We start from the raw sequence: 15731 nt of genomic DNA, 5'->3' as shown, positions 1-15731 counted from the left end.
GACTTGCTGCCCCCAGGTGGTGAAGGTAGGAAACAACATCTCTACTTCGCCTACCCTCAACACTGGGGCCCCACAAGGGTGTGTTCTCAGCCCCCTCCTGTACTCCCTGTTCACCCATGACTGCGTGGCCATGCACGCGTCCAACTCAATCATCAAGTTTGCAAACGACACAACAGTATTAGGCCTGATTACCAACAATGATGAGACAGCCTAAAGGGAGGAGGTGAGGGCCCTCTGAGTGAGGTGTCAGGAAAACAACCTCTCGCTCAACGTCAACAAAACAAAGGAGATGATTGTGGACTTCAGGGAACAGCAGAGGGAGCACCCCCCTATCCACATTGAAGGGACAGCAGTGGAGAAGGTGGAAAGTTCCTTGGCGTACACATCACAGACAAACTGAAATGGTCCACACAGACAGTTTGGTGAAGGTGCAACAGCGCCTCTTCAACCTCAGGAGGCTGAAGAGATTTGGCCTGTCACCTAAAACCCTGACAAACTTTTACAGATGCACAATCGAGAGTATCCTGTCAGGCTGTATCACTGCCTGGTACGGCAACTGCACCGCCCTCAACCGCAAGGCTCTCCAGAGGGTAGTGAGGTCTGCACAACGCATCACCGGGGGCAACTACCTGCCCTCCAGGACACCTACAGCACCCGATGCCACAGGAAGGCCAATAAGATCAAGGACAACAACCACCTGAGCCACTGCCTGTTCACCTCGCTACCATCCAGAAGGGGAGGTCAGTACAGGTGCATCAAAGCTGGGACCGAGAGACTGAAAAACAGCTTCTATCTCAAGCCCATCAGACTACTAAACAGCCATCACTAACTCAGAGAGGCTGCTGCCTACATAGACTCAAATCACTGGCCACTTTAATAAATGGATCACCAGTCACTTTAAATAATTCCACTATAATAATGTTAACATTTCTTCCATTACTCATATGTATATACTGTACCTCATACCAGCTATTGCACCTTGCCTATGCCGCTCGGCCAACGCTCATCTGTACCTACTCTCATTCACCCCTTTTAGATTTGTGTGTATTAGGTAGTTGTTGGGGAACTGTTAGATTACTTGTTATATACTACTGCGCTGTCGGAACTAGAAGCACAAGCATTTCACTACACTCACATTTAACATCTGCTAACCATGTGTATGTGACCAATAAAATGTGATTTGATTTTAGCCACCACCATGTTTTTATAGCTTTTAATTTGTTTTCTTCTATAAAGCAAATAAAGGGTAGTCCCATACAAGTTGGAGGTGTCGTACTACAGCATTGCCATCTTTGCGTGGGTTGCCAGATTGGTTTAATTTGTTGATTTAGATAAAAATGTTGCTTGCTATCTTTGCCTGATTTGTTCAGGTTGTTGAATTCAGTCTTCCTCTCTCTCTGTGTCTTTCCCCAGGCAGGAGATCGAAGCCTACATCAGGGCCAAGTACGTGGACCGGCGTTTCGTGCAGCGCCCGTCCAATGAAGAGTTACGCGCCAAGGTGGTGTCCCTGGCCAAACGGGAGAAGAAGCTGAGCGGCAGCACGGAGCACCTGCCCCCCCGGCCGCCCCCGCCCACGCCCAAACTCCGGCCCTCCTCCAACGCCTCAGGTCAGTCAGGTAGGTGTCAATCCGTCCCAGGTCCGGTCTCTTAAAGGTGCACTCTGGAGCTCTTCCTCCTCGGTGGTGGTAGTATTGCGAATTCATGTATTCTGTGTACGCTAACTGTACAGAACACATAAACATGGTTCTAACCATGCAAATTCACCAAAAATACCCATCGATAGCGCCTGTTCCGTTTAGATTTTACACTTGGAAAGACTTCCTCCCGCTCAGTCCTTTACAACAATCAAGCCGTAGGGCTTGTTACTGTTGACCCAGGAATACAGTACAAGCTACGGAGTGTGCCTTTTTTTAAAGGATCAGCAACAGAATTGCGCTAATAGAACGATGTCATGCTCAGGACACACAACTGAAGGCACCCTCCCATCTTCTCTCTCGCGTTCTCTCTTTTCGTTGTAGCCTAACTGCCTGTGCTTCTATCCTCCTCCTCTCCTCTCAATCCCCCTCTTCTCCAACCTCCCCCTCTTCACCAACCTCCTCCTCTTCTCCACCCTCCTCCTCTTGCTCTGTGCTTCTGGACTAACCCCTTTCCCCTTGCTGCTTGTTATTTCTATCTTCCTACCCCTCCACCTTGTGCCCTTTTCTCTCTGACCTCATCCACTGCCCTTGCCTAGCTGCTGCCAAAGGCTTGAAGGCGCGCCGCGACTCTCTCTTCTGTCCAGACGAGCTTGACTCGCTCTTCTCCTACTTTGACACCTCTGCCAAGCTTAGGAGCAGTAAGTATAGCACTGTGTTTCACTCTCCACCTTCCTTCCCTCCTTCCTTCCATCCTGCCATCCATCTGTACTCACTGCTCTGGCTGTAGACTAATTCCCATTCCACGTTCCCTCATCTTGCTCCCTTAATGAGCCGTGCCGTCATGTTGAGTGTGTCGTTGTGGTCAGTGTCTGAGTTTCTAAGTCTCATTTGTCTTATTGTGGCTGTGGGGGTCAGCTGGGAAATTCTCACTGGCTGTGGTGACCAAAATGCACTGCATTCTCTAACCACTTAGTTAAAGTTGGTGAATGTGTGTGTGTGCTGGTGTGTAGTGATTGACTGCTTGATCCCTTGCAGTAAGAAGTGCAGACAGTGGCATCCAGAACAGTGCAGAAGGAAGTAGGGAGATGCTGGCCACCAACAGCCTGGCTGAAGCAGGTGATGCTCTCTCTCTCACACACACACATGCCCGATGAGTCTCACTCGTATCCAGCTTATGTTCAAACAGCTGTTCAATAACCCCACACACACTGAAATGGCCCCACACACGAGCGCACACTGAAATAACCCCACACACGAACGCCCACTGAAATGACCCCACACCTCTTAACTCCCTCTCTCTCTCCACCTTTCCCTCCACTCAGAAGCTGCCGAGGCGCCCCCCATGGCCATGCCTGCCACCCTGCCCCCTCCATCGCCCTGTAAGGAGCTGGTGGTGTTCTCAGAGCCCAAGGAGTACTCCTCGGGGCTGCAGCTGTACTGGGCCTCGTGTGCCCGCAGCCTGCCCGACATGGCCGAGGCCCTGGCCCACGGAGCGGAGGTCAACTGGGTCAACACCGACGACGACAAGAGGACCCCGCTCATCATGGCTGTGCAGGGGGTGAGGATACTTGAGTGTTGTGGACAGGCGTGGGGAGTGTTGTGGACAGGCGTGGGGAGTGTTGTGGACAGGCGTGGGGAGTGTTGTGGACAGGCGTGGGGGTGGATCTGACCCTGTGTGTATGTGTGCTCATGCGCGATAAATGTACTGGTACTTTTCTATTCTTCCAGGGCTCGTTGGTGACCTGTGAGTTCCTGCTCCAGAACGCAGGAAACGTGAACCAGCAGGACGCCCTGGGTCGAGGACCCCTCCACCACGCCACCATCCTGGGACACACCGGGTCCGTTCCCACCCCTTACCACCTACCACACCATCCAATCTGTCTGTTAGCAGAACGTTAAAGACCCCATGACCACGACTGCTCTCATAGAGAAGATATTAGAGAATACATTTATTTATTTAACTAGGCAAGTCCGTTAAGAGGGACGGCAGGTAGCCTAGTGGTTAGAGCATTGGACTTGTAACCGAAAGGTTGCAAGATCGAATCCCCGAGCTGACAAGGTACAAATCTGTAGTTCTGCACCTGAACAAGGCAGTTAAAAAATAAGAATTTGTTCTTAACTGACTTGCCTAGTTAAATAAAAGTCAAATGAAAAATGTAATTAAACATTTTCAATGATGGCCTACAGGGGAACTGCCATATTTGTACCTTGTCAGCTCAGGGATTCAATCCAGCAACCTTTACTGGTCCAACTCTCTAACCACTAGTCTACCTGCCGCCCCACAGCATTGGAGGTCTGTTATTTCTAGATCTCAGCTGGCATAGTAGTACACGGCAGACTGTTCCTTTTGTTCATGTGTTCTGGTTTAGATTAAAGCCTTTATGGCAAGCCTCGGATAAGCCTTTTTGTATGTTATATTTGATTTGTAATAGACGAGGGTAAGTGGGTTGAGGTTCATTTGGGGGTTGAGGTTCATTTGGGGGTTGAGGTTCATTTGGGGGTTGAGGTTCATTTGGGGGTTGAGGTTCATTTGGGGGTTGAGGTTCATTTGGGGGTTGAGGTTCATTTGGGGGGGTTGAGGTTCATTTGGGGGGGTTGAGGTTCATTTGGGGGGGTTGAGGTTCATTTGGGGGGGTTGAGGTTCATTTGGGGGGGTTGAGGTTCATTTGGGGGGGTTGAGGTTCATTTGGGGGGGTTGAGGTTCATTTGGGGGTTGAGGTTCATTTGGGGGTTGAGGTTCATTTGGGGGTTGAGGTTCATTTGGGGTTGAGGTTCATTTGGGGGTTGAGGTTCATTTGGGGGTTGAGGTTCATTTGGGGGTTGAGGTTCATTTGGGGGTTGAGGTTCATTTGTGGGGGTTGAGGTTCATTTGTGGGGGTTGAGGTTCATTTGTGGGGGTTGAGGTTCATTTGTGGGGGTTGAGGTTCATTTGTGGGGGTTGAGGTTCATTTGTGGGGGTTGAGGTTCATTTGTGGGGGTTGAGGTTCATTTGTGGGGGTTGAGGTTCATTTGTGGGGGTTGAGGTTCATTTGTGGGGGTTGAGGTTCATTTGTGGGGGTTGAGGTTCATTTGTGGGGGTTGAGGTTCATTTGTGGGGGTTGAGGTTCATTTGGGGGTTGAGGTTAATTAGTGGGGGTAGAGGTTAATTGTGGTGACAAAGGGGAACTCAGTCTATGATCTTAGTTCATGTGGGGGTATTACAATTGATTTTTTTCCCCTTTTTTAAATGTTATTCTCCAATCCAGTCAAGTGTGTTTGTTCCTGAAAAGAGGAGCCAATCAGAACGCGGCAGACATTGACGCGAAAACGCCCCTATCCATGGCAGTGGACGCTGCCAATGCAGACATCGTTACATTGTGAGTGCCAAGCCTTTTGGCCTTTAAAAAAAAATATTTAAAAAAAAATATATATATACACACACACACTGAACAAAAATATAAACGCAACATGTAAAGTGTTGGACCATTTAAAAAAAAAAACAAGCACACATAAATCTTAAAGCCATACATGCACATGAATAAAATCATGGAGGATAACACACAAAGTCTGGGACTTATTTCCATTGTTAAATCATGGAGGATAACACACAAAGTCTGGGACTTATTTCCATTGTTAAATCATGGAGGATAACACACAAAGTCTGGGACTTATTTCCATTGTTAAATCATGGAGGATAACACACAAAGTCTGGGACTTATTTCCATTGTTAAATCATGGAGGACAACACACAAAGTCTGGGATTTCCATTGTGGTCCTCTTGAGACAAGATGGCTGGACAAGATCCAACACAGTTAAACACAGTATGGCAGTGAAACAATAAAACAAAAACAGAGAAGAAGAACATCTATCTCATCAAAAACAGAGAAGAAGAACATCTATCTCATCAAAAACAGAGAAGAGGAACATCTATCTCATCAAAAACAGAGAAGAAGAACATCTATCTCATCAAAAACAGAGAAGAAGAACATCTCTCATCAAAAACAGAGAAGAAGAACATCTATCTCATCACAGGGTAGCCTAGTGGTTAGAGCGCTAGACTAGTAACCGGAAGGTTGCAAGTTCAAACCCCCGAGCCGACAAGGTACAAATCTGTCGTTCTGCCCCTGAACAGGCAGTTAACCCACTGTTCCTAGGCCGTCATTGAAAATAAGAATTTGTTCTTAACTGACTTGCCTAGTAAAATAAAGGTCAAATTAAATTTAAAATTCCAGTTACGTCATAGAGGTTATTCATATGGACAAAGAAGACATATTTGACAAGGTAACCCATCCACCTGACAGGTGTGACATATCAAGAAACTGATTTAAACAGCATGATCATTACACAGGTGCACCTTGTGCTGGGGGGGGCAATAAAAGGCCACTCTAAAATGTGCAGTTTTGTCTCACAACACAATGCCACAGATGTCTCAAGTTTTGAGGGAGCGTGCAATTGGCATGCTGACTGCAGGAATGTCCACCAGAGCTGTTGCCAGATAATTTAATGTTAATTTTCAACCACAAGCTGCCTCCAACGTTGTTTTAGAGAATTTGTCAGTACGTCCAACGGCCCCATGTCACAAGGATCTGTTCACAATTCCCTGATGCTGAAAATGTCCCAGTTCTTCCATGGCCTGCACACTCACCAGACATGTCACCCATTGAGCCTGTTTGGGATGCTCTGGATTGATGTGTTTGACAGCATTTTCCAGTTCCCACTACTATCCAGTCACTTCGCCCATCCATTGTAGAGGAGTGGGTACAACATTCCACAGGCCACGATCAACAGCCTGATCAACTCTATGCGAAGGAGATGTCGCTCTGCATGAGGCAAATGTTGGCCACACCAGATACTGACTGGTTTTCTGATCCACACCCCTACATTTTTTTTAAAGATATCTGTGACCAACAGATTGATATCTGTATTCCCAGTCATGTGAAATCCATAGATTAGTGCCTAATAATTTTATTTTAATTGACTAATTTCCTTTTATATAAACTAAAACTCAGAAAAGTCTTTGAAATTGTTGCATGTTGGTTTATATTTTTGTTCAGTATACATAAATATTAGATAAAGTGCTTTTTTTTATTTTATGGAAAAACAATTTGCCTTATTTGTCACTTAATCTCAAATTCAAAATGGAGTACTGAGGCAACATTTTATTTGACTTTACACTGTCCCAATTCATATTGATTGCTTCTATAAGTCTAAAGGTGGGTTGGATAAAGATGACAAAATGAATGACTGTCCTCCCCTCGCTCTCCTTTCCCCAGACTGCGATTGGCCAAGATGAACGAGGAGATGCGGGAGGCGGAGGGGCCCTACATGCAGTCAGGTCAATATTCCACCAACAGCCTCACAGAGATGCAATACAGGAAGTGTATGCAGGAGTTCATTTGCCTGCAGCTGGCTGAGCCTTAGAGATCATAGAGCCCCAATACAAAGACGAGAAGAAGCAACATACTTTTATTAAGCAGACATTGGGCCCTGTGATGTCCTGTGTTCAATACCAGCCAGGTGGTGAGCGAAGCTGCACCTTGTGATTTAGACAGAGGTGCTCTGCTTTTTATTTCCAACCGGGGTCGAAGCCATTAGCTCCAGAGCCATTGTTTTTACTACTGAACAGCGGTGACATAAACAGTCTTTTTTTAAATTTATTTTTATTTAAGTTGTCTGTTGCGTCCCAACTTTCAAACCGCCACGTCTTTATTAGTTGTGATGTCGAAGAGCACGGTGCGACAGAGGTTGTCATTACTTTCAAACAGCAACGTCGGTCTTGACTAGCAGGCTGTAATCCCGACTTTTGAATGGCGGTTTTGACCATCAGGCTGTTGAGTGGCTAGCAGTGTGTTGCCATGCACCAGGTGTGATTATTAGTGATTTACCTGAGGGAATATTTATGCACATTCCTGGTATGCTTATGCAATATCTCAGTGTGTTACATGTATAATTCCCACAGTGAGTCTTAACCTCTCCCCTTTTTAAAATACTTTTTCTTCTTCAGTTTGAACTGTTTGTTACAATGATGAAGTATCAATTTTGGCACATTTTATGTATGCATTTTACTTTTGTGGGGGAAAACAACTTTTTATTTTATTTTATAACAATTGGAACCATATAATGATAAGATGTCATTGTAAATGATGTATTGTACATAAATATACATACATTTCTATATCATATACAGTATAAGCAGAATAGGAAGTAAAGTTAAGCGAGATTCTCGGCAGCGGTAATGTCAGAAAGACAACACATTATGAACAAGGGTGAGTACTGTAAGTCGAATGTGCTTGCATCCTTGTTTTTGTGTGGGTTTTTTGTTTGTATTTTCTACACCTGTTTTAAGACTATTATGATTTCATTGATTGTTGGTCTAGCTGGAACATAGAACATAGAACATAGAACCCCCCCCGGCAATCCTGTTCTTTCTGACATTTGACATTAATTATACAGTCCTTAAATGGATACTTTGGATTTTAGCAGAGTCTACTACTTCCCCAGAGTCTGAGGAACTTGTGGGTACCATTTTTATGTCTCTGTGTCCAGTATGAAGGATGTTTTAGGTAGTTTTGCAAGTCAATGCTAACTAGCATTAGCGCAATGACTGGAAGTCTATGGTTATCTGCTAGCATTAGAAGTATCCTTTTAATGTTAGCTGACACTGGTAAGGGTGTGAATTTAAGTTTAGACGAGATATCCACGTTTACCCATGTACAGCATTTTACCGCATAATAGTTACATAATTAACTTAACTTATTGGATAACAAAGAGACGTTCACAAAAATGTTTAATATAGGACAGCGTGAAGCCCTCTCCAGTATTGTTGGTAAATGATGAATGAAATGTTCCCCTTTTTAAATGTCATCCTTTCGTCTTCCCCATCACGCAGTCTTTGCCACCTGTCAATGTACCTGGGCCTGATGGGTAATTTTTAAATTGGCACAAAAAGCACTTTTATCAGCCTCCATAGTTACTGACGTATCCAAACTGAAGTCTGTACAAGCCAATATGCTCCCTAGCGCTTACTGAGTATCAGTGTTCCATGATCCAGGCTCTGTGGCCAAAGAGGATGGATATCAGCTGAAAGAGAACACGCTGGCCCAATCCCAAATCCAAGCCCTAAGAACATGTGAAGATCTGAGAGGATTTTATTGGTGTACGAAATATGTTAAACATAGGATTTAGGGGTGAGATTGGGCCAGAGGCTCCATGTCTCTCGTCAGCCATCTTATTGTATGTTGAGCCAGTTGGACATTTCAGAGGAAAGACGCGTTTCATTATGTCAATGGTGGTCTCATGCACCATGGAGTCTTGCTCTGACAACAGCCAGTGGTGATGCACCATGGAGTCTTGCTCTGACAACAGCCAGTGGTGATGCACCATGGAGTCTTGCTCTGACAACAGCCAGTGGTGATGCACCATGGAGTCTTGCTCTGACAACAGCCAGTGGTGATGCACCATGGAGTCTTGCTCTGACAACAGCCAGTGGTGATGCACCATGGAGTCTTGCTCTGACAACAGCCAGTGGTGATGCACCATGGAGTCTTGCTCTGACAACAGCCAGTGGTGATGCACCATGGAGTCTTGCTCTGACAACAGCCAGTGGTGATGCACCATGGAGTCTTGCTCTGACAACAGCCAGTGGTGATGCACCATGGAGTCTTGCTCTGACAACAGCCAGTGGTGATGCACCATGGAGTCTTGCTCTGACAACAGCCAGTGGTGATGCACCATGGAGTCTTGCTCTGACAACAGCCAGTGGTGATGCACCATGGAGTCTTGCTCTGACAACAGCCAGTGGTGATGCACCATGGAGTCTTGCTCTGACAACAGCCAGTGGTGATGCACCATGGAGTCTTGCTCTGACAACAGCCAGTGGTGATGCACCATGGAGTCTTGCTCTGACAACAGCCAGTGGTGATGCACCATGGAGTCTTGCTCTGACAACAGCCAGTGGTGATGCACCATGGAGTCTTGCTCTGACAACAGCCAGTGGTGATGCACCGAGGAGATTTGAATATCAGTTTAAATATAGAGATTTTAATGATTGCCCAATAGTGCTGTTCCTGAAAAGTCTAGTCTAAGGCTAGTTTGTAGTGGGTCTGACAGAGTGAGGAAGCAACTAGTTTGTAGTGGGTCTGACAGAGTGAGTAAACAACTCGTTTGTAGTGGGTCTGACAGGGTGAGGAAACAACTAGTCTGTAGTGGGTCTGACGGGGTGAGGAAACAACTAGTTTGTAGTGGGTCTGACAGGGTGAGTAAACAACTAGTTTGTAGTGGGTCTGACAGAGTGAGTAAACAACTAGTCTGTAGTGGGTCTGACGGGGTGAGGAAACAACTAGTTTGTAGTGGGTCTGACAGGGTGAGTAAACAACTAGTTTGTAGTGGGTCTGACAGGGTGAGGAAACAACTAGTCTGTAGTGGGTCTGACGGGGTGAGGAAACAACTAGTTTGTAGTGGGTCTGACAGGGTGAGTAAACAACTAGTTTGTAGTGGGTCTGACAGGGTGAGGAAACAACTAGTCTGTAGTGGGTCTGACGGGGTGAGGAAACAACTAGTTTGTAGTGGGTCTGACAGGGTGAGTAAACAACTAGTTTGTAGTGGGTCTGACAGGGTGAGGAAACAACTAGTCTGTAGTGGGTCTGACGGGGTGAGGAAACAACTAGTTTGTAGTGGGTCTGACAGGGTGAGTAAACAACTAGTTTGTAGTGGGTCTGACACAGTGAGGAAACTGGTCCAATTACCTCGTGTGGCCACTGGAGGGAGTGCTCCGTTTAGAAATTCCCCACTTCACTCTGAGTGAGTGGAATATAAATGTAGAGTTTGACAGGGAGGTGACCCAGCATGCTGTTCTTTGGACTTAATGTAGTTCTACTGGATATAGTTCCTCCACTTCAAAAGTGTTTGGTCATTGAGTATTCCAAACTTTTGGAACACCTTCCACCTTCCTAATATTCAGTTGCACCCCCTTTCCCCTCAGAACAGCCTCAATTCGTCAGGGCATAGACTCTGCAAGGTGTCGAAAGCGTTCCACAGGGATGCTGGCCCATGTTGACTCCAATGCACAGTTGTCAAGTTGGCTGGATGACCTTTGGTAGTGAACCATTCTTGATACACACGGGAAACTGTTGAGCGTGAACAACCCAGCAGCATTGCCTGGCACCTACTATCATACCCCCCCGTTCAAAGGCACATAAATATTTTGTCTTGCACATTCACCCTCTGAATGGCACACACACAATCCATGTCTCAAGGCTTAAAAATCCTTCTTTAACCCGTCTCCTCCCTTTTCATCTACACTGATTTGAAATGAATTTAACAAGTCACGTCAATAAGGGATCATAGCTTTCACCTGGTCAGTGTCATGGAAAGAGCATGATTTTGTATACTCAGTGTAGATTCAGTCAATGACCCATAGATTCTTGGACCTGTAACGAGAAGAATAGTTGATTTTAATACGGCTGTTCATGTACCGTTTTCTGTCATGATTTAAATCCAATGTGAGTGATATTTGCCTGTTATTACCTTGAAGTCAACAACAGACAGTTGTAGTAGTTGGGGATACAGTAGTGTTTTCTACAAAGACAATGTTTTACATTTTGTTAGTGTACAAACCTGAAGTGTATGAATGTGTTGTTGGGAAGGGATCCAATGGAACGATGCTGTCTGCTCAGTTACTTGTTGCACTCTTATTCTCTCATTGCTTGTCTCGGTGTCTCTCTCTCTCATTTCTTCTCTCTCTCTGTCTATCACTTTGTCCTGTACTCTTTCTCTTTCTCTCTCCCCGGAGTTTGTGCCTTTCTTCTGTTCTCTCGTTTCTTTGGGATGCTGAGTCCAACACAGCTGTATTTTTGTACATAAATCCTGCACTTTAAATACAATACAGTTGGTAACTAAACTAATCTTGTGGGCATCTTTTTTTCTTCCACATCACAATTCACTGCAAAGAGTGGGGCTCCTTGCCTTAGTACTGCTTTAGGCCTGCACACTCCTCAAACATTGGGCTGCTTCTTCTTTCATTGTTACATCTTCCTCTGCATAATGCTGTTTCTCTCTACTGCCTCACAGTGACGCTTTAAGGTATGGCCACTTCTATTTCTTTCACTCCCTCTTCAAACCTTTGGCAATAAAAGAAACCTTCCTATTTTACCTGTATTATGTGTGTCTGTGACAAAAGTCTGAGCTCTTGAAAATCTTCCTTTTGCAAGCTTGCATTTTATTCTACAGTACCAACTAGTTTTATTCTACAGTACCAACTAGTTTTATTCTACAGTACCAACTAGTTTTATTCTACAGTACCAACTAGTTTTATTCTACAGTACCAATTAGTTTTATTCTACAGTACCAATTAGTTTTATTCTACAGTACCAACTAGTTTTATTCTACAGTACCAACTAGTTTTATTCTACAGTACCAACTAGTTTTATTCTACAGTACCAACTAGTTTTATTCTACAGTACCAACTAGTTTTATTCTACAGTACCAACTAGTTTTATTCTACAGTACCAACTAGTTTTATTCTACAGTACCAACTAGTTTTATTCTACAGTACCAACTAGTTTTATTCTACAGTACCAACTAGTTTTATTCTACAGTACCAACTAGTTTTATTCTACAGTACCAATTAGTTTTATTCTACAGTACCAATTAGTTTTATTCTACAGTACCAACTAGTTTTATTCTACAGTACCAACTAGTTTTATTCTACAGTACCAACTAGTTTTATTCTACAGTACCAACTAGTTTTATTCTACAGTACCAACTAGTTTTATTCTACAGTACCAACTAGTTTTATTCTACAGTACCAATTCGTTTTATTCTACAGTACCAACTAGTTTTATTCTACAGTACCAACTAGTTTTATTCTACAGTACCAACTAGTTTTATTCTACAGTACCAACTAGTTTTATTCTACAGTACCAACTAGTTTTATTCTACAGTACCAACTAGTTTTATTCTACAGTACCAACTAGTTTTATTCTACAGTACCAATTAGTTTTATTCTACAGTACCAATTAGTTTTATTCTACAGTACCAATTAGTTTTATTCTACAGTACCAATTAGTTTTATTCTACAGTACCAACTAGTTTTATTCTACAGTACCAACTAGTTTTATTCTACAGTACCAACTAGTTTTATTCTACAGTACCAATTAGTTTTATTCTACAGTACCAACTAGTTTTATTCTACAGTACCAACTAGTTTTATTCTACAGTACCAACTAGTTTTATTCTTTAAGTGTCTGATAGTATTACTCCTAGTATTACCGAGTCGTACTTACACTGTAATGGTTTACTTTGTCCTTGCAGGAGATGAAACCTACCAAGACATTTTCCAGGATTTTTCCCAGATGGCTTCAAACGATCCGGAGAAGCTGAACCGCTACCAGCAGTATGACTCGCAGCAGAGGCCATGAGGGAGGGAGATGACCTGGAAGTCTGTGGAAGCAGTCTGGGCTTTTTCCTGGTCAGTGCTGTACTCAGCACGAGTATTGGAGGGTCTGTTTCACCTGAACCTCAATGGTGAAGTGGTATATCACTTTTAATTGGTTTGAATGGGTCTAAAAATGTATACATTTCATTGAGGCTGGATGGCTCAGGATTGTGAACCTAAACAATGTTTTATGAGACTCTGGACTGGTGCCCAGTTGGTAAAACAGTTCACATTTGAACCTGAACGGTACAGTATTATGCTTTATATATAATGTGACAGTTTGGTTCAAAACATAACCATAAACAAAAATCGAGTCGTAATTGTTGTTTCTGAATTCATATAAACCAAATAGTGTCTTGATGTTTAGTAGGCTTTTTACATGTAGATATTTTTTTTACAATATATATATATATATAAAAACTATAAAAAACATTTTATTTGTGCTATCAATTTGCTTATATCGTCCCAATACAATGTGGTGTTTTTTGTTGATAAATAAGCAGCACCTTTTTATGATTTTTAGCTATAGTGTGTTTTCACAGCATTTATCTGTTGTATGTTAATGGCTGGCCACCCACTTTCCTCGTCAACACTGTTTAGTACGGTGAAACGTTGGTGTGAAGTGCTCATGTTGCTGAGGTGTAGGTTTGTCACTCTTCCGTTACTGTTGAAAACCCCTTAATGTGGCTCATGCATAAATGTTGATTGTGGGTATTTTGCGGTTTTACATTTTTTTTGATGAGGCAATACTTTTTTGTTTTGTGATTTTTAAAGATCTGAAGGAGGGTAATCTGTTTATTTTGTTGTGTGTGTGAGGAAGACGAGCCTTATGTTTTAAAGTATCATTTCATATTCAATCTTGTTTTAGACCGGAAACAATGACTGTTAAAAAGAGAAAAGATGACATGTTAGGTCCCCATATTGTAGTATCCACTTTTTCTGACGCCTCACTATTTTAAACAGTATTATAGCATCCTGTTCATTGGATGGCTAAAAACGACTTCTATAAAATATACCTTGTTTATTAGTGTATTAGAAACACTAACGAGCATGTACCACCTTCCTGGATACGTACTACTGTGGCATTGCATTTACAATATGAGGAGCTTTCTTAAGCCCTGGTTATACTTGGTGCTAATGCTCTCAAGCCCTGTTTATACCTGGTGCTATCATTTGCCTTTTGTCCTGATCCTGTCCACATTCTGATTGTGCCCACATTTTTAAATGGGTGTAGATGATTAAAGCAACTGATTGTGATCAGATCCTCCTTACCACTTCTGAAAGGAGGTCTTTGTAAACCGATCTGGATTGGCAAACCATTTAAATCCACCCTCATCATTGACATGGGCCACCATGGACCGAAGGCATCAATATTGGTCTATAACATAAAATAAAATGATTACAGCACATGTAAATGAGTAATGTGATTTTCCTTTCTTGACTTTTATTGGACTCTAACTTGTAAACTCTGCCCACTGAGCTTTCATCCAACCAATTAATTTGTCCCAACTACTTCTGTAGGTGGTCAGGAAGATCTGATCAGTGTTTTTTACATTTTTTGTTAGCACCAGTTATAAACTGGGCTATTCTTAAATACAACATGTGATACAGATCTTGTACAGCTTTTGAATATGCATAAGTTAAATCTAAAGTAGTGGTACTTGAATCATTAAATAAGCGCTTGTAAATGCTGATAATATAAAAAAGACAATTACAAGATTACATTTTCTCCCTATACCACTCAGATATGCATATTATCGATATAATTAAGGACTATATTACATTTACTGCAAATCATGGACTGAATTTCTTGCTGAATGTTGAACTGTTTTGTTGTATTGATTTTATAAAGCAATTTTCCTTTCTGATTGTCTGTTTTATTACATTTAATTAAAGGGATACTTCACTATTTTGCCAATGATACCATTTTTGTCTGCATCCAGTATGAAGGAAGTTAGAATTGACTCCCGAAACTACCTCTTAACTAACGCAATAACTGTTAGTCTATTGTATCTACTAGTATGCTAGCAGTTACCATAGACATCGTCATTGCGCTAACCCTAGTTAGCAACCTTAAACTGCACACAGAGTTCATCTGACTCTAGGAAAGTAGACAAAGGGCTTCACTCCCAAAATCTTGAAGTATCCCTTTAAGGGCTTTACTCTTATACACAAAAATTGGCGTCCTCATTTTATCCCTGACGCATAGATGTTATCTGATCCTTCTGAGAAATGTTGTCCACTCTTCCATGCAGAGTGCTTACCTCATGAAGGATTGCTGTTTCTACTTCATAGAAGGCTGCCAAATATACTGAACAAAAATGTAAACACAACATGCAACAATTTTGAAGATTTGACTTGAGTTACAGTTCATGGAATGAAATCGGTCAATTGAAATTCATTAGGTCCTAATCTACGGATTTCACATGACTGGTGGAGGGGCATAGGCCGGCCCACCCAATCAATCAGAATCATTTTTTCCCCACAAAAGGGCTTCATGACAGACTGAAATGCACCCCTCCTCAGACGAAGAAGCCGGATGTGGAGGTCCTGCCTAGGCTGGCGTGGTTACACGGTCTGCGGTTGTGAGGCGGGGGCTTGTGGTAGAGAAATGAACATTCAATTGTCTGGCAACAGCTCCGTTGGACACTTTACATGTTGTGTTTATGTTCAGTATACAA

The 15731-nt window shown here is 43.1% G+C and overlaps 1 protein-coding gene across 13 annotated transcripts in view; it reads left to right on the top strand.

Annotated features, from left to right (window-relative positions):
- Positions 1 to 14915, top strand: part of LOC109876210 (arf-GAP with coiled-coil, ANK repeat and PH domain-containing protein 2) — a 70116-nt gene extending 55201 nt beyond the window's left edge. For 6 of the 13 annotated variants that reach the window (XM_031822378.1, XM_031822377.1, XM_031822381.1 and 3 more), the window contains 8 exons: positions 1414 to 1616; positions 2234 to 2335; positions 2673 to 2753; positions 2960 to 3195; positions 3366 to 3475; positions 4883 to 4993; positions 6890 to 6951; positions 12927 to 14915. In XM_031822378.1, the coding sequence (XP_031678238.1) occupies positions 1414 to 1616; positions 2234 to 2335; positions 2673 to 2753; positions 2960 to 3195; positions 3366 to 3475; positions 4883 to 4993; positions 6890 to 6951; positions 12927 to 13033 (1012 nt within the window). In that variant the 3' untranslated portion in view covers positions 13034 to 14915. The remainder of the gene's footprint in view (positions 1 to 1413; positions 1617 to 2233; positions 2336 to 2672; positions 2754 to 2959; positions 3196 to 3365; positions 3476 to 4882; positions 4994 to 6889; positions 6952 to 12926) is intronic. The other 7 variants (XM_031822388.1, XM_031822387.1, XM_031822384.1 and 4 more) reach the window with 2 other exon arrangements.
- Positions 14916 to 15731: the final 816 nt, after the last annotated feature.

This window comes from Oncorhynchus kisutch, linkage group LG4 (genome assembly GCF_002021735.2).
Source record: "Oncorhynchus kisutch isolate 150728-3 linkage group LG4, Okis_V2, whole genome shotgun sequence".
In the NCBI taxonomy this organism is placed as follows: Eukaryota; Metazoa; Chordata; class Actinopteri; order Salmoniformes; family Salmonidae; genus Oncorhynchus; species Oncorhynchus kisutch.
Note: the sequence above shows the minus strand (reverse complement) of the source record. Positions and strands in the feature narration are given on the sequence as shown.